The sequence below is a fragment of the Aspergillus karnatakaensis genome (assembly GCF_047715665.1).
Source record: "Aspergillus karnatakaensis strain CBS 102800 unplaced genomic scaffold BJY04scaffold_28, whole genome shotgun sequence".
Classification (NCBI taxonomy): Eukaryota; Fungi; Ascomycota; class Eurotiomycetes; order Eurotiales; family Aspergillaceae; genus Aspergillus; species Aspergillus karnatakaensis.
The window spans coordinates 208,747-226,394 of NW_027395740.1; the positions used below are offsets into that span (position 1 = coordinate 208,747).

A 17,648-nucleotide genomic window follows, 5' to 3' on the forward strand; every position below is an offset into this window, starting at 1 on the left:
CGGAAGCACGGCGGAAATGGCGCCAGCATTTTCCTCTTCTGTCCTATGCGGGCAAGCAGTCGGGGTTGAAATATGAATCAGAATTGTCGTGGCGATCTGAGGTATAATGATATTACTGCCGGATTGCCGAGAGACCGTCATGGCTCCTCCTTTGATCGCATATAAGGTCGGTACTTCCCAGCTGCGGCAGTGGTCCAAAGTTGAACCCGAACAACCTCTACTTCTGAACAATGCACCCACCAGACGAAACCCAGTCTGGCTCTATCCGGGAAGCCCTCAAGCTCGCTATTAAATATGGTACCAATGAAGCTCACGAAGACGGACATTGGTGCGGCGAGCTGAAGGCCAACGCTACTCTGACCTCCGAATACATCAGCCTTCTCTGCGCCCTGGGCCTTGAAATACCGGAGCCAAACGCGTGGATCTCATGGCTACTATCTCAGCAACACGATGATGGCGGTTGGGGAATTGCTGCCAGTCTTCCTGGAGAACTCTCTACCAGCGTGGAAGCCTACTTTGCCTTGAAGCTGCTCGGTGTGTCTCCGGACCACCAAGCCATGCGCGCGGCAAGGAAGTTCATTCTCTCTGCTGGCGGAATAGCCAAAGTTCGAATCTTTTCGCGCATCTATTTGGCTACATTCGGCTTATTCCCGTGGACTCATGTGCCCGAACTGCCCCCAGAGCTGATCTTCATCCCAAGCTGGGTTCCTTTCAGCATTTACCACATGTCCTCTTGGGCTCGATCAACAATTGTCCCTTTGACGATCGTCCGACACCACAAGCCTGTGTTCCAACCCGCGGCAATGGGCAAGTCGCCCTCAGCGTTCTTGGACGAGCTCTGGTGTGACTCGGCCAACAAGAACGTCAACTACGTGCCGGGCATCTCCGAATTGATACGCAGTGACTTTATCACCGGTGCAAGCGTCGCAGCCGACTACGTCCTACACAAGCTCAATGGGTTCCGATTCTCTCCCTTGAACAGGTTGGCCAGACAAAAATGTATCGACTGGATCCTCGAGCGCCAGGAGAAGAGTGGGGATTGGGCTGGTATCTTCCCTCCCATGCACTTCGGTGTCCTTGCCCTACTGTTTGAAGGGTACACTCTCCAGTCTGCCCCAGTACAGGGTGGACTTAAAGCCCTGGAGCGCTTCATCTGGTCCGATAGCACGGGCAAACGGATGCAGTCCTGCGTGTCTCCAGTCTGGGACACGGTGCTTATGTCCATTGGCATGCTCGATGCCGGCGTGCCAGGGGCTGACGTTCAAAAGGCAATGGGTTGGGTTCAAGCAAGGCAGCACAGTGGACGCAGCGGAGATTGGAAAGTGATGCAGCCTACCATAACCACCGGAGGATTCGCATTCGAGTACTTCAATACATGGTACCCTGATGTGGATGACACCGCGGCCGCAATCCTGGCCTTTGTCAAGCAGGACCCAGCCTCGATCAACCACAGAGTCGTCGGCAATGCAATCGACTGGGTCATCGGGATGCAAAACCCCGACGGCGGCTGGGGAGCCTTTGATTGGGGCAACAACAAGCTCTTCTTCAACAAAATCCCATTCAGCGACATGGACAGCATGTGTGACCCCTCAACCGCAGACGTCACCGGTCGAATCCTCGAAGCGTTCGGGCTTGTCTTTCAACTCGGATCTGAGAATCCTGCTTACCTGGTCACGGACTCCGTCGCAACAAGGATGAAAGCCAGCGTGTCCAAAGGAATCAAGTACCTCGCGCGCGAGAAGGAAAGGTTTGGCGGCTGGTATGGCCGGTGGGGCGTCAACTACATTTACGGAACAAGCAATGTCCTCTGTGGGCTGGCCTATTTCGAAACCAACTGTTACGGCGAGTCGGAGCCGGAAGATACGGTGCACAGACTCATGCAGGAGGGTGTTCGTTGGCTCTGCGAGGTCCAGAATAGCGACGGCGGCTGGGGCGAGTGTCTGGAGACCTATAAGAATCCTTCATTGGCGGGTAAGGGGCCTTCGACTGCGACACAGACAGCCTGGGCTCTTATGGGACTTTTGACACAGTTATCGCCCAGTCATCCGGTTGTTGCTCGCGGTATCCGGTTCTTACTTCAGAGGCAGTCGCTGGAGGGAGAAACCAGGGGGACTTGGGTGGAGGAGCCCTATGCCGGGGTGGGATTTCCCAACCACTTTTACATCGACTATTCCTATTACCGGCACTACTTTCCTATGATGGCATTGGGACGGTATGCCAGGCTGACTGGTGCTATCTAATGATCTGAGGACATAATCTTGGTCTTGTATCTACGCATTCGTGATTTCTAGGAGATAATGGTAATAATAAGTTGAGTCCTTGCATGCATACCGTGAGCCTGAAGACACTGATCCTGGTGCTGACTCGCGTCAATTGAGCCCGCAAGAGATGGCAAACAAATCAGGGGTATTCCATGGCCATCCATCCACGGCGCTCGGGAGAATTCCCAAGATGCCCTGCCACGACACCTGCTGTAACCAGTTCATCCTGCACTTCGATTATCGCATAGCTAACAAGTTCGTAATCCTCGCATGCGCCCCCCCCCCCCGCCCGGGGACAGTCTCAGACCAACCCGATATTCCGGGCTTTAATGCAATACCCTTATTGGCGGCTCGCAGCATTCTAAACCGGCCCGACCAACCATGCCATGCCCCGTGCAACTCGCAATATCCACCTCCACCAGCCTGATTTCCAGTAAGACACTCAGTCTCGGAAAATGGTGGTCATCCCGCGAATGGAGTTTGGATATCGCCTGTGTCTTCCGATATCCGGCAGAGGTCTGGATCGGGGAACTGCGAGAATAGACTGGAAGCCCGGAAAAAGCAAACCCTGGATGATTTCCGGGGTACATCGGACACCGTAATTTGCTTGCTCAACAGATTGTGGCGATTCATTGGCAGGGTTTGTGGCTTGCGACTGCAACTATCAACCACCTATGAATGTCCTGTCTAGTCGGGTCTCCGTAATCGGTGCATAATCAAGGCTGTGAACGAAGCTATGATATCATCAGCTTGATATTTCTCCTTTTGTGCGATTCTACTGGTATCATGATTGCTGGGACATGTCTTGCGTCGTCCACGAGTGGTGTTGGCAAACAGGTAGGACATGTGCATTCCGAGCTCCATGGATGTCCGGTCACTCGCTTGTGTTTCCCAAAAACGCAGGCCGTCTATTCATAGGCCTAGTCCACCTAAATGGAATGCCAGATGACCAGTAGATAACATGGAGTGTGAGCTAGCACATTACGGTTCAGCCTCGCGGCTAAGCAAGGCAAGCCTCGTCGCCTCGAGAGTCTCCTTCCCCTCCCTCACCAGCGCTTTTTCCTTTCTCCTTTTCGTCATGCCCTGTCATGCCTTCACTCATCCACCTCCCCGACACAAAGCCACTGTTCAGAACCCAACCAGGTAGCGAATCATGCAGTACGACTGCTCCCCGTCGGTACAGTGGGCATCCGCGGATGCAGGCGAGGTAGAATTCGATGCAGACATCGTCGGCCCAGGCGTGAGTACCATGCATCATCATCGGCCAGACCTTGCTCCGTGCAGGTTCGAAGACCTGACTCGCTAACCCGCCCCATTTCTGATCAGGTCATTGCCAGCTTCATCGCCGCAGCCCTAACCGCCCTCCTAACGATAGTCGCGGCATTCGCAACATACTCGATCCCCACCGAACTCACTAACGCCGTGGACGATCTCGTCGCACATTCCCTGCGCTCTGTCTTCACTACTCTCCGTAAAGGGTTGCACATTGCTCCGCTCGCCCGAACGGATGGCCCGGAAGCACGCGACAACCGCATTCGTGCATACCAGTCGTTCATGCTGTCCGTCAGCGACCAGATCCTTGCCTCGGAACTCGCAATCCTGATTGCAACATTCGCAAACTATGGCGATATCACCTTATACTCGGTGGATGTTGTCATTGCGTTGGGATTGCTGGCCTCGACGGTGCACCTGGCGATGATGCCGTTGCTTGTGGGGGGGATGCGGGGGCATCATATAATCAAGGCGTCGCGGTCGATCACCATAGTCATCGCGGCAGGTATGCTAGTGGTGCTGCTGATTTTCCAGCTGAGTGATACGTGGAGGAACAGGGAGCATGTATACTTTCGGTGCGCGCTGGGTGATTACCAAGTGGATGTGAAGCAGAACTGGCCTTTTTACGGGATGGATCTGATTGTTGTGGTGTTACTGGCTTACGGGAACTATGAGGTTATCAGGCTACTGTATCCTGGAAGGAAGGGTCACAGTTCCAGCTGCAAGGACGGTGGAGGGGGCTCCGTTGTTGATGATGATCATGATGATGGGAAAATCAGTACAGCGGCAAGCCCGGGCAGGTCGACTCAGCCTCCTTCGCCTTCATACTCACCCAACCCCGAGTCCGCAATCCGCGGCTTGTGGGCACGCCACGAAGCGCGCTCTATAGTCCAGAAGCAGCTGTCTCCTCGGAAACAGCGCCTCCACGCGCTCCGCATCGCAGAAGGTTGGGCATTCCACGAATGCGAGGACTCCTTTCTCTGGAGGATCCTATGGCTCCTCTCAGCGAACGTCTACGGTGTCATCAACGTCTTCGAGACCCGCTCCGCGACGGCAGGAATGTCCGGCGAGAGGGACAAGATGGGATATGGGCAGATTGTGCCGCTAGTCCTCCTGGTCCTACCGGCTTTCGCAGCAATGCAGAGTATTTACGGTTGGTTCTCATCTCGGTCTTCCGTCCTCCGGATTGCGGGATGCTAACGTGGCTCTGTGCCAGATTACAGGGACTCGATCAAGGACAAGGTGCTTGCCGGGAAACAACCCTCGCCGTCGCAATCACCTTTATCTTCGTCCCCCCGACCACCAACCAGTGCCGGACTGGGTATAGAGCTCGCTACAATCCTCGAGTCTCATCCCCAGTCTTTGCCAGCATCGGCTTCTCTAACGAGAGTAGACTCAGCATCCACCCAATCCGCATATCCTAGTACTCACTCCTTCACAACAGCAACGCAGGCTTCCCGCCTCCAAGCCTCCTCGTCGTCCCCACGACTCCGACAAACCGCTCTCTCGCGAGCAAGCACCAGGGGGGATACAGATATCATCCCCGACGTCTTCCGCGCACCAACAATAGACCCCTGGGATCCTCACTCGCACTCTCTATCCCAGAGCAGCAGCGCCGCAGACAACCCATCAGTTCCACCGTCATTTCGCCCCGTCGACCCCTCGCTCCGCAAATGGGCGCTGGCCGATATCCACGAGCACACGGGCTCGTACACAGACCTTCCTTTCGCCGCGGGTATGGTCTACATGCATAGCGTCCTGATGCTCGTCGTTGCGGTTCTGTTTGCGTATGCAACGGTAAATGGGCCGAGGATTATGGTTGCGGTGTTGTATACGTTTATGCTGCTTGTTCTGGTTAGGAGGGCCGTGGGGTATGTGTATTTTATGCTCTTTGCCAGGAGATTGAAAGAAAAGGGTGTGGGAGGTCAGAGGGTGTTGGGGGTGGATAGTCGGCAAGGGCAGCTGGGGAGGCCTGCAGGTGGTGGTGGTGGTGGTGGTGGGGATCATGCTCAGCGGGTGATGCTTGCGAGTGCGGGGGGTGAAGTTGTCGATGCTGAGGAGGGGATGTAGACCTCTACAACCTGGATTGGAATCAACGAGGGGTTGGATATGTATGTATCTGTTTGTAGCGGCGTATTGATCGAGTTGTAGCTGTGCCTGTCAGTAGGGTATAGTGGAGAGGGTAGAGGGTAGAGGGGGCATGTACCCAGATAGGAGTTATATATGCACATATAAACGGACAATGACACAAGAACATCATCTGCCATTATCTAGGATATAACAAAGGTTCGATAGGCCGTCTGGATACCTCGGGCCACACGAAAGATATATAGTTAGCTATGCACGCCAGATCCTGCATGAGTCAGGGTTAAGCCCTACCTGTACCAGCCCAGCTTCATTCTCCTTATAACTCACCAATTACTTACTTAGACTCAGTCTCTTCTACCGTCCAAATATACATACATCGCTTTCGAACAACGACACTTATCCTGGTATTATTCATGGTCGAAAAACAGCTAATTGGAAGGCGCCCGTGGCATTTATCTTGTGAGATGATTGGCTCTTTCACTAGGTAGATTAGGCTCCAGTGCACTGTGCCTAAATTAATTAAGAGATATAATATTAGCCTGACCTTACCTTCATGCTTTAGCCGTGCGTTTACCAACCCAGAATGCAGTCCACTCCACCTGCATCAACAAGCTTGCCTATCGAGATCTGGTACATCATAACTGCCCTTCTCGACGAAGAAAGCCATCGTGACAGTGATGACGAGTCCCCCGAGGTCTGGCGTCCGGAAAAGCTCTCCAAGCTCTTCCCCTACCTTCGTGACCTGATTTCCCTGAGCAGCACCTGCAACAGGCTGCGGGATATACTAACACCACGCATTTTCAACACCCTCTATCTACAAAACACACCCAAAAGTGTCCGCTCCCTACAGGCCATTGCCAAAGGCAAACACCTCCGTTGCGTCAAGAACCTGCACTACGTCGCCATCTGCGAGCTCGACCAATGCGAATCGCCTCTGTCAGAGGTCTACCCCGACGAGCTAGACAGCCTCCTTCGCAACCTCCCCTCCCTCTACCCGAACCTGCACCATATCAAAATCGAATTCCCCTACAACGATGAAATCCTCTGGTCAGAGGACTTCGACGACCCCTTCGAGGGAACCCTCGAAGCTGCCCTCGCCCTGGAACAGAGATCCGCCTGGTACGCCCTTATGACCACAAGCTTGAACGCCATAGTCTCACCCGCAGACTCCAACATACTCTCCTTTGAGATCAACAATCTAATACCCGCTAACATCTCGACATTCTACACCCCATCCTTCCACGCCTTCCTCTCCCGCCTGCACTCCTTCACCCTCTCAATCCGACCCCTCGACAACGGCGCAGGCTGGAACCTCAACACAAAGGAAATTTTCTGGGGCTTCTCCGACCGCCTAGGTCCCTGGTTCATGCAAAATCTCACAGATGTCAAGACCTTGACATTTGACCCCTCTGAGACTATGCCGCTAGGCGACAGCGGCGACGGATACCAATCCCACCCGCACGATATCGGACTTCGAGGAGCGCGAATGCCGAATCTCCGTTCGCTCACCCTACGCAATCTCATCATCTGCCCTGAACTCCGCGACTTTATCCTCGCGCACCTGGATACGCTTTGCTCGGTCTCGCTGCACGAGTGCTATGCGGACGAGCCGCACGATCGGGGCAGTCCTGGTGGGTTTGTCTGGCAGAATCTGCTTTCTGATCTCGCAGATTCGTTGGAAGCTGCGAAGGCACAGGCACAGGCACAGGCAGAGGCAGATGTCTCTACAACCTGTCCCGTTACGATGTCAACTCCATCGCCTCCGAAACTGAAGCCGGAATTGTGCGCGTTCGAGATCACATACGAGCAAACACCACGTCAGATGATAAGGCGCGATCTACCATGGATTCCGGCTAGGCTCATGGCGCAGGTGGAAGCCAAGCTGGAGAGCGAGCCCAGCGCGCAGCCTCTGTTCTATGGTGTGGGGAGTGATAAGTATGGAGGGCTTTCCTTTGATGATGTTGCTACGATGAAGAGTCTTTTGCGTGGGGATGATGAGAGGGCGTGGAAGCGGTTGAGGGGAGTTATAGGTAGTTAGTTTAATGTAAAGTTGCAGATTCTCGTCGTCAATAGTGCTAAGACACACCCCGGAACGAGGGAATAGTTAGGTACGCTAAACACAGCGCAGGCGTCCACCTGGAAGTTATTGTGTAGTCCCAAAAGGAGAGCTAGCTATATATTCCCACCTTTCTTTCTTTCCTTTCCAACTAAACAGCCGGCTACCTAAACCAAAGAGCCCACCCAGCTAACTACCTCACAAGAAAGACCACACGCTAGGTCTTTGCCCGCTTGGCCATCCACTCCTCCACGATCCCGCTGTACGCCTTGGGCGTATAGACGCTCGTCATCTCAGCGAGGAATCCCCCGCCCGCTCGATACGGTGAGAGACCCAGATCCCGAAGGAGAGTGTCATTGTACTGCGCTTGCAGCGTTAGGGCGTTGCCTGCCGAATATCTCCTGTAGACGGAAGAGAACAAGAACTTACATGTAGCGCATCCACACCGATGCCCATCCCCGTTCGGATACCCCACACCACGTCCTCGGAGACCTCCCGATCAAGATCCCCGCGCGAAAGCTCATCCATCGCCAGCCCGTTACCGCTGGACCGGCTACTGCTATCGAGACCACCGGTTAGAAAGGCCGTGGCCCACAGGGCCTGCACCTCGGCGACGGCGGCAGTCGTCGCGGTTAGAAGGAACCCCAAGGCAATGAACGAGCGGTCGCCGGATGCGGCGAGCTCGGGCGAGACCATGCGGCGGAAGAGCCGGTACGGTGTCGACGGTTCGTGCTCGGCTGGCGGCGCGGTCGTGTGCTCCGGTGGGTTGCTGTTTGGGCCGAAGATCTGGCGGAGACGCGTCGCTGCTGCGGCGTCGAGCGGTTCCCAGTGCTGAATTAGCGAGAGTTTTTCCTGATCTATGGAGAACTTGCTGTCTGATCTTGGGATTGGGGATGCGATGCCTAGCCGCAGGGCGAGCGAGGGGGGGTCGAATATGACGGGCACGGTGGTCTTGAACCCCGTGGCTTGGATGAGGAGCTGGGTAGGGGGGAGCGTCGAGCCGTCTGCCAGGCGGATGATGACATCGGCTGTTGAAGGTGTGGTGGAGTTGGTTCCTGAGACGGTGTCGATGGCAGAGCGGTGGATGTGCACGTTGGGGCCGCGGATTGCCTCCCACAGGTGGCGCTGGTTGGCGATTCCTAGCAGCGCGCCGCAGTACATGATACCTTGGAGTAAGAAGTCCAGTCAGTTTATGCTAGAGCCAGCGAGCCAGATCTACTACCTGCTCAGTGGCCGCAGCCGTTCCATTCGACCGTCATCCCGCGCAGAGTCATAGCCCGCATACTGCTCCCACGACCTATCCAGCCTGCTCCAGAACCTTCGCACAAAATAGCGACCTATGGGGTTTCCATGGAGGAGGCGGGCGAGCCACGATCCCTATACTACCACCTTGTACCCCAGGAAACTCGACGCGCAGCGAGTCAGTGACAGACGCTTCGGGACTGCGGGAGTGCAGGGGCTCAAGATACTGATAAAATGAAGCCTAGCAGCCGCGACGAGAATAGGCACATTCCGGTGCTGATTATGATGGGCCGTCGCGGAGAGTTCAGGTCAGAGGCCTTGATGTTTGAGGAGCGGCAATTGATGAACTGGGCAGGCAGCTGAGGGCCGGCGTCCAGATACTTGTCCGCATAGCGTTGGCGAAGCGCGAGATCAATACGGGCAAAGACCGTCGTCACGACGTCCGACTTTGTGCCCGGGGGCGGTTCGAGGCGCTCGATGAGCGCGCATGGGCATCGCTCTGGTTTCCATTTCATGTGCATGGCCGTGGTCTTGCTGCTGGGAGACTCGATGGCCGGGGAATCGGGCTGGAGAAGAGAATGGATTTTGGCGTACGCCTGGACCATGCGGCGGTACTGTTTCAGTTTCTTCCCACCTTCATCTTGGTCTGCTATGCCGCTGAGGAAGGAATACCCGCAGACGCCGGCAATCGGTCTGCTGCTGTTGAGATCGTGGTAGGTGACACTGGAATGGCCGTGATGCTGTCGTAGTGTAGCCACGCGTACCACCGGCGACAAGGAGCTGATACGGGGATGAGCCCACTCCGCCGGCTTTAAGTCATTTTGCGTGTTTGTTGGCATTGCCGCTGAAGTTGGATTTCCTGATGAGAAGAGAGAACACCGTGCGGCATAAGAATCCGGGAGTATGTCTCTGGCTTTCTACTTGTAGATATACCTCAGCACCAAGGACGGCATTGCTGACAGAGGTTCAAACGACACAAGGCAGGCGCAGGTAGATCAAGCGCATATGGTTCTCAGAGCACGCATTCGGAATGCGCCACCAGTCACTTTGCAAACTCCAAAGGATACTCCGTATGGAGTACATGCTCGTACATGGTGGAAGGTGATGATCCATTCGTGCAGAGCTACCCCCCTAAAAAACAAAAACAAAAACAAAAGAAAGGAAGATCTACCGCCACCATTGCATGCCGCCAGCTGTCCCCAAGCTTTCAGTTCTTCAGACCTCGAGAAACGACGCAGCGCAGCCTCTAAGCCTGGTCGAACCGAATCGACACCGGGACCTGTGGAAGAAAACAATTGGCAACTATACCCCCCTCGGGATCTAGTCGGCTCTGCTAGATCGCATCGAGACCACTCCTGGGATGATGTCTTACTGGATGCAGATGCAGAATAAGGAACGCGGGGTGACAATGCATTATCATCACAATCTGGGCCAAAAGCAGGTCCTGCCTTGCAGATCTGGCAGTGCTTCTGCTTCAGCCAGCCACCATTTTCGTCTTGCGGTGTGCTTGAAGCACGGGGACGTTGAAGGCGGATAGAAGGTTTACCTATCGTGTCATTCCCTTCTTCTTCTATCAGGGGCCAGAGTTGCTCTCCAGGTAGCCAGGTTCTCCGCCAATAATTAATAAAATAAAGTCACTATATTATTCTGCCTCCGCAATACCAAGGAATCAGCTTCGGCATACTTATGCCACTAATTTTCATTGCATTTAGACCTTGCTTTAGCCTTTATGTATTCATATTATATTCTATTATTCGTGTTTATATCGGTCGATTAATATATCTCGGGTGTTGGTAGGGTTTGAAGGTTGCAGGTGTTTCAGGGTAATATTCATTACGAGGTAGAAGGAGTGTTGACTGTATAGTTAAGGGAATATCTGGATTACTAATGTCAATGATCCCGTAATCACCAGTCAGGTCATGCATCCTATTTAGCTGTCCTTTCGTATTCCCTATACCTGTACTAACTAAGCCCATGGAAGATAGAAAACGCCGCACGCGAACAGGGTGTCTCACCTGCCGAGCCCGACGGGTCAAATGCGACGAGCAAAAGCCCACCTGCCAGCGCTGCAAGACAGCAAACGTCGAATGCACGGGATATGAAGGAAAACGCCGCATCGAGCCTCCTCAAAGAAGACGAACGTCGCAACGAGAAGATTGCTGTCACTCTCCAGCCCCAGCTGCACCGCCAACAGCAACCCCAGCATTCCGCCCTGACGGCCTGCCCTTAATCGGCCTCCCCAGCAGCCCTGCAATGTACCAGCGCCCTCACGCACGAGCGCGCGACTTACTATCTTACCACCAGTATCTCTTCCGAACCCTGGGTATTCTCTTCCCAGAGCAGCATCTGCGCTTCTGGCGGGATTGTATCTGCGAGGCGCTCTGGGAGACGGGGTGGGTTTTTGATGCTGTCATTGCACTCGGTGGGATTCATCGTGCGGTTCTTATGCTTTCGCAGCCCGGTGAGCTGGATCGAAATAGAGGGATGGATACGAAGGTCATTGCTGTGCAGGCCTATACGAGGGCGCTGCAGGGGTTGGCGGAGGGTCTTGGACGGGCTGAGGAGGCGATGGGTGTTCTTGTGGGGGGCCTTGTAATTCTTGCTTACTTTGAGGTTCGTGTTGCTGGTATAGATAAGGGCTGGCTGACTGGTGTAGTGTTTTAATGGGAATGTGCCGGCTGCGTTGAGGCATGTACGGGTGGCAGAGCGGTATTACCAGGGGATGTGCGCTGACGCTCCGCTGCATGGTGGTGCGGTTATGGAGCCTGTTGGGCATGCTCTTCGAGAGCTACAAGTGATGTCCGATATGATCTTGCCCCATCTTCATCTCGTCGATGTGCAATTGCCAACACTACCAGCCGAGGGGGCCACGACAGACCAAGTACACCCGACAAGTGAGACGAACACGCATTTAGAAGGGTTACAGCAGCTGCTTGATATCGTGGCAGGGGATCCAGATATAAAGGGTCTCCTATGGACACCATGCAACCCTTATCTCTCTTCAAACCATGAAACGAGTTCCTTAAGATGGAGGGTTCTAGGACTGCTCGAACAGGTCTCCGCATGGGCAGCCAATAACCAACCTCTGTTCCACAGACTTTCTATCGAGAGATGGATCGTCAAGCTACAGAACTTGACATACAAGACAACCACCACCTACACCCTTCCACCTGAACCAATTCTAGGCATATCCGAGGAAGAATGTATCTTGCTGGAAGTCTATACATTCTTCAAAGCACGACTCACATGGGCGCTCAGCATCATGGAAGACGATAGTAGTTCCCACGAACTCGAAGCATACCACTATCTGTACCAGCACCTGCAAATAATTGCAACCATGCTAGAAAGGAACCTGGAGCCTACAAAAGAGTGTCAAATACGAACATGCGAGCGTTTGAAAATCGGCCTCGCTCCAATGCTCTATATCCTCGGACACTGCTGCCCGAATCCAATCTGGCTGCGCTGGATAATCAGCGCTCTAGAAGAGACCAGTTCACATGGGCTCTTTGACAGCGACGCCTGTGCCACAAGCCTGCACATCCTTCTGACCCTGGAGAAGACCGCACCGGTGGCGAGAACACAGAATGTCGTACGCTACCCCCGCCCCTCCCGTCGGGTGATCTCCGTGCTGTATCCTAGACGTGATGGAAAGGGGTATACAGTATACTACGCGGGCACCAGAGATAGTGTACACGGCAACAGCGGTATTGCGCATTGTCCTCTAGGCGCTGCAAGCTGGTTCAACACGGCTAGGAGGGATGAGATTGAACTGGAGCTCTTCGACGACAAACAACCAGAGATTTTTGACATCAACTGGCTAATGGCTCAGCCAGCTATGAGGAACTGGAGAGACTGGATGCAGGGGTCCAAATTCAATCTGGATATGGCACTTGCAGACCATATTAGCGGGACTCGTCTGATTCATGATGTTGATGATATGGCCACGGCTTAAGGAAGGGGCCACTCAAATTTCAGATATAACATATAGAATATAAGATCCAATTAACTTTTTGTTCACTCAGTAGAAGCCCTCCCGATGAATCTTCTCATTCGATACACCCACAGCACGAAGGCCCTCAACAGCTGCATCTCCAAACTCATTCGGACCACAAATCAAGACCTCTCGATCTGGCGAGACGGTCAACCAGTACCCTGGCGGTATGCGTCCTCTGTGCAGAGCAATGCACTTGCTATCTGTCGCAAACGCTGCACTATCCACGTTAACCTCTGCACGCGTAAACAAATCAACCCTAACTCTCACACGCGGAATACTCTTCAGAAACCCTCCAATCAAACTAAGCAGCACATCGGGCTCCCTCGTCGCAAGGACAAGCACGATGTCCCCGGTAACAACCTCACCACGCTCCGCCAACGCCGCAAACATCGCCAGGAACGGCGTCACCCCAATCCCCCCCGCAACCCAGAGGGTATTGATCTCATTCTCTTCGAGAAAGAAATCCCCCGTGACACCGACGACATCCGCGCCAACAGACCGATCCAGAGTAACCCTCTCTCCGACCCCCTTCTCCGGTTGGCCGCGCAGAATATCAAACAACGCCCCCGTAACCGCACCCCCCTTCATCTCCCGCATCGTCAGCTCAAGCCAGCTGACATCCACATCGGAAGTCTCATGCGCACTAGAGACAGTCCACGTTCGTACTCGATCATCATTCACAGACTCAGGCTTCGAATCAGCCATATGCTGATACGCCGGCGGACCAAGCCAGTCCATGAAATCCAGAACGATCGCCTGGCCCGGTTTGATCTTGAGTTTCGGTGCATTGGGGTTCGAAATCACGCTGAATCTAAAGAGCGCTAGATCGTCTGAGAGTTGGACGCCGCTGTCAAGAAATGCTCTGTGGGTGCTTCCAGCGCCGGATTGGCCCCCGGTTTCTTCGACGAGATACTTGACCTTAGGACTATAGGGGCTCCGTCCCACTTTCGAGCCGGGTCTTGTTCGCACGGGGAGGGCGTTGCGGACGAGGGTGTAGCCTGTTACGGTGAGGACTGTGATGCTTGCGTGTCGGGTGAGTATCGCTGTGGCAGCGGGGCCGATGAGATTCTTTGCGCTGCCGGTTAGGTAGAGCACGTCGCCGGTTTCGAAGTCGATGACTGTGAAGCCCGCGACGGGGTTCGTTTCGATGTTGCCCAGAGATGACATGAATCTGTTGCCGGAGTAGTCTGGGAGGATGATTGTGTGGCCGTCTGAGGGGCTGACGCGGATGAAGCCTGGGAGGCCGCCGCGGGCGTTCATGCCTGCGTGAGCGGGAAACGTTGTGCTTGTTGTTGATGTAGACTGGGAGAGAGTGGCGATGAATACGGTGTCTGCGGCTTTGATGATGGAGATTATGGGGTCGGGGAGGCGCGAGGTGGGTGGCATGTTGTGCACTTGGTAGGCGATTTGGGGGGTTGTATGTGGGTAGGGGTCGAGTTGACGGACGTTGATGTATTTGGGGCAGTTCCTTGCAGTTTTATTAGCTGGGTTTTGAATACTCAAGGGTGTGGAGGAATAGGTAGGTGTAGACTCACCCAACAGCTTCATTCACCTCGATCTCAAGGGTATAGTCCACCCCTTTCTCTGTAACCCCATCGTCTTGGACATGCAAATTCCTAATAAACCCCGCGAATTTATTCCTCCTCCTCGTACTAAACTCAATCCCCAATCCCGCCGTCAATCCACCCTTGACGGCATCAACCCCAGGGTCTCCCAGCCACCATCTCCCCCTAACCCTCAAAGTCCTCAAGTCCGGCCCATCAACAAACCCAATCTCTCCACTCTTGCCGGCGGCAATACTAGCCCACGGCCGACCCTTTTTATCAATGACAGTCAATGGAATAAACGGGAGATTCGAGGTATGGAAGATCCGATGCTGCTCGCGCATCTGGTTCTCGATGTTCCTGTATCGCGATGCAATAGACGGGGCAAACCCGAGGGCCGTCTGGATCGCAGTCTCACCAGGGTGCCAGCCTTGTACGCCGGAGCTCGGCATTATTGTGGTCATTGTCCTGGTTGCTGATTCTGTGTGGTGGTTTCCTCGTGTGGAGATAGCCGTGGACAGCCTAGCAGAGTGCTGCTATACACTTTATAACTCTATATAGCTCGGCTGAGTACTGAGACCATAATAAGAAGATGGACCTTCCTACTGTCGACCCCGCTGACCCCCGCCGGCCGGGCTGAAAGGTCAGCATAACAGTCACCAATAGGAAGGAGTAACCAGCCGGCAAAGCGGGATGAGGCCATCTTACAAAGCATGAGTGTTTGCATCTGCACCTTAGTCGAACTTCTAGGCTGCGGTCGACTCTTCAGCCCCGGGATTTGAAACTGCTTTGGTTCTGTTTGCACCCCCCCAATAGTAGTCGCTGACCCTGCCTCGCCACTCTATACTACCTAAACTATAGGTGCTAAATCCTTCATAAGATGGCGTACGTGAGCAGTCGATTCAAAGTACATTTTCCCTTTCCATCCCTAGACAACCTCTCTAGAGACCAGCAATATACCGAACATCAATAAAACCACCAAGCACTACCACCGGCCCATTCACGGCTCATCCAAACCCCCCTCACAGGATATAATCCTTGGGGTCGTGGGTGTTGTATAGGAATGTCAAGAGCGGTAGAAAGAAGAAAAAGATCAGGCACACAAGGTACACTAGGGAAACTTGGCGTAGCGCTAGACTGTCACGGGAATAGGGATTTATATCCATTTCATTGCCTTGCATACCATAGCGTAGTAGGCAAATCACGACTCTATTCTCAATCTCTCTATCTGTATATCTCCCTCTTTACCTGCTCCTAACATACCCCCTCTATGCCCACAGCCCCCGCCACGTCTCACCTATCTAGATTACTCCTCCTTGATCCCCTGCCTCCCAATCCTCAAAAATGGCACAAACACACATCCCAGCACTGCAAACCCCACAGAAACAAAAAACGCACTCTTAAACGGATAGAACGCATCACCCCCACCCTTCTCCAGCACAGAACTATACACCGCCGTCGAAATCCCCAACCCAATCGTCGTCCCCAGCCGAATAAACATATTAAACACACCAGCTGCAAGGGATTGCTGCTGGCTGGGGAGGGACTGCATTATATACATCTGTGTCAAGCAATCATCAGTATGAGCCCTTGCTGCAGAAGAAACCATCAAGAAAGGGAGAAGAATACATACATTCGCAACATTAAACTGCAAATCCAACCCCATGACATTCGTAACTAGACTCGGAAATATAAACGCCCAGTATACCGCATCCGGATTCTGCACTGCCAGCAGCGTGTTCGCGAGAACGTACATCAATGCCCCGAAGGCCATGATCAGGGTATTATTGACTCGGTGCAGGAGGACCGCGGCGGCAATGTTGGCCGCTATCGCGGAGACTACCTGCGCTAGCATCCTGATAGCCACGGACAGCGCATCGAGGTGGTGAAAGTCTTGCAGGAAGAGGGCGAGCCAGAAGTTTGAGGAGATGAGGGAGATCATCCCCGATACGGTTATGGGGATTAGCTGTGTCGGAGGTTGGTTAGATTGCGATGACAAGAGGAGGGAAGAGGGGGTGAGTTGTGGGTGACTGACTAGAGAGAATTTCGTGTCTTTCCAGATATACGGCGGCATGAGAGGGTGCGTGTAGTGATTCTCCCAAAAGACGAAGGCGACGAGGAGGGCGAACCCCACGATGAGCATCGCGATGACATGGCCGGTTTTCCAGCCGTCTGATGGGCCGAGACTGATGCGACTCGTCAGTTGGATTCTCTGCATGGAGTGATGATATTTATATCAGATGAACGGAGAACCACTGAGTGTAAACTCACGTCAACCCCGTCGTCAACAATCCAACCCCCAGAACCGTCAAAACCGTTCCAGCAAAATCAAACCTCCTCACCGCAATTCCTAACCTCTCCCTAAACGATCCATCTCCATGAGCCTCAATCCCCGGCACGACCCAAAACGAAAGGGCAGAAAGCACCCCCCAGGCAACCGCAAAGAACCAAAACCCCGCGCGCCAACTACTCAGCCGCGCCGCAACACCCATGATGATACTGCCCAGCCCAAACCCCACCGGCGTACCGGCACTAAAGCACGCGAATGCCCAGTTCTTTCTTCGGCAGGGCTGTGAATATGCAGCTCCAAGAATACCCGCTGCGGGTGGGACGACGACGGCGCTGAACAATCCCACCAAGCCGCAGAGGATGTTCATCCAGAAGGGGTTTTTGGCAAAGCCGAGGATTAGACAGCTTAGGCTGAAGCCTGCTGTACCGATCAGGAGAAAGAGTCTCCGGCCCAGGAGGTCGGTGAGTTGGCCGAGCGGGAGTTGGAAGGCGCCTGCTGTGAGACTGGTGAGAGTTAGGGTTTTAGTTTGAGCTCAAGGAGAAGGGGGAGGGCGTACGTTGTTGCAGCACTGATCCAGGTGATTTGGGCTTGGGACATGTTTAGGTCTTTGCCTATGGGTGCGGTTACGATGATCATGGCGCCGGTGATGAGGCTGTTTGTGGCCATAGCGAGGGCGGCGAGGAGGACGAAGGAGACTTCGTGGAGGGTGGTTTTAAAGCATAGTGGGCGATCGCCGATTGATAGTTTGGATTTATTCGAGCCGTTCTCGTTTCGAGTGAGTTTGTGCTCAGAGTCGTCCATTGTGGGTGACGGCTAGACTGTCTTGCTACAATATCAACAACGGCCATGGGCTGATTCAGACATGCTTATACTTAGGTCACTATATTATCTAGAGGAACGG

General features: G+C 53.9%; 8 protein-coding genes across 8 annotated transcripts; 4 read left to right on the top strand and 4 right to left on the bottom strand.

Annotated features, from left to right (window-relative positions):
- Nucleotides 1–205: 205 nt before the first annotated feature.
- BJY04DRAFT_228155 (terpene cyclase/mutase family protein) lies at nt 206–2,319 on the top strand. Its single transcript, XM_073718776.1, has one exon. The coding sequence runs from the start codon at nt 231–233 to the stop codon at nt 2,238–2,240; it is 2,010 nt and encodes a 669-aa protein (XP_073570574.1). The 5' UTR covers nt 206–230; the 3' UTR covers nt 2,241–2,319.
- A 1,095-nt stretch (nt 2,320–3,414) lies between these two features.
- On the top strand, nt 3,415–5,603 carry BJY04DRAFT_218918 (uncharacterized protein; the record flags this gene model as incomplete). The annotated part of the gene is made up of 3 exons (XM_073716425.1): nt 3,415–3,501; nt 3,588–4,686; nt 4,750–5,603. The coding sequence occupies 3 exons, from the start codon at nt 3,415–3,417 to the stop codon at nt 5,601–5,603; spliced, it is 2,040 nt and encodes a 679-aa protein (XP_073570575.1).
- Nucleotides 5,604–6,204: 601 nt separating this feature from the next.
- On the top strand, nt 6,205–7,659 carry BJY04DRAFT_218919 (uncharacterized protein; the record flags this gene model as incomplete). The annotated part of the gene is made up of 1 exon (XM_073716426.1): nt 6,205–7,659. One exon carries the CDS (start codon nt 6,205–6,207, stop codon nt 7,657–7,659), a length of 1,455 nt encoding a protein of 484 aa, XP_073570576.1.
- Nucleotides 7,660–7,894: 235 nt separating this feature from the next.
- On the bottom strand, nt 7,895–8,838 carry BJY04DRAFT_218920 (uncharacterized protein; the record flags this gene model as incomplete). The annotated part of the gene is made up of 2 exons (XM_073716427.1): nt 7,895–8,038; nt 8,107–8,838. 2 exons carry the CDS (start codon nt 8,836–8,838, stop codon nt 7,895–7,897), a joined length of 876 nt encoding a protein of 291 aa, XP_073570577.1.
- Nucleotides 8,839–9,137: 299 nt separating this feature from the next.
- BJY04DRAFT_218921 (uncharacterized protein) lies at nt 9,138–9,758 on the bottom strand (the record flags this gene model as incomplete). Its single annotated transcript, XM_073716428.1, has 1 exon — nt 9,138–9,758. One exon carries the CDS (start codon nt 9,756–9,758, stop codon nt 9,138–9,140), a length of 621 nt encoding a protein of 206 aa, XP_073570578.1.
- Nucleotides 9,759–10,893: 1,135 nt separating this feature from the next.
- Nucleotides 10,894–12,871, top strand: BJY04DRAFT_218922 (Zn(II)2Cys6 transcription factor domain-containing protein; the record flags this gene model as incomplete). Its single annotated transcript, XM_073716429.1, has 2 exons — nt 10,894–11,532; nt 11,576–12,871. 2 exons carry the CDS (start codon nt 10,894–10,896, stop codon nt 12,869–12,871), a joined length of 1,935 nt encoding a protein of 644 aa, XP_073570579.1.
- A 50-nt stretch (nt 12,872–12,921) lies between these two features.
- BJY04DRAFT_228157 (uncharacterized protein) lies at nt 12,922–14,909 on the bottom strand (the record flags this gene model as incomplete). The annotated part of the gene is made up of 2 exons (XM_073718777.1): nt 12,922–14,381; nt 14,449–14,909. 2 exons carry the CDS (start codon nt 14,907–14,909, stop codon nt 12,938–12,940), a joined length of 1,905 nt encoding a protein of 634 aa, XP_073570580.1. The 3' UTR covers nt 12,922–12,937.
- Nucleotides 14,910–15,763: 854 nt separating this feature from the next.
- On the bottom strand, nt 15,764–17,548 carry BJY04DRAFT_218924 (major facilitator superfamily domain-containing protein; the record flags this gene model as incomplete). Its single annotated transcript, XM_073716430.1, has 4 exons — nt 15,764–16,018; nt 16,091–16,643; nt 16,729–17,250; nt 17,304–17,548. The coding sequence occupies 4 exons, from the start codon at nt 17,546–17,548 to the stop codon at nt 15,764–15,766; spliced, it is 1,575 nt and encodes a 524-aa protein (XP_073570581.1).
- Between the last annotated feature and the right edge of the window lie 100 nt (nt 17,549–17,648).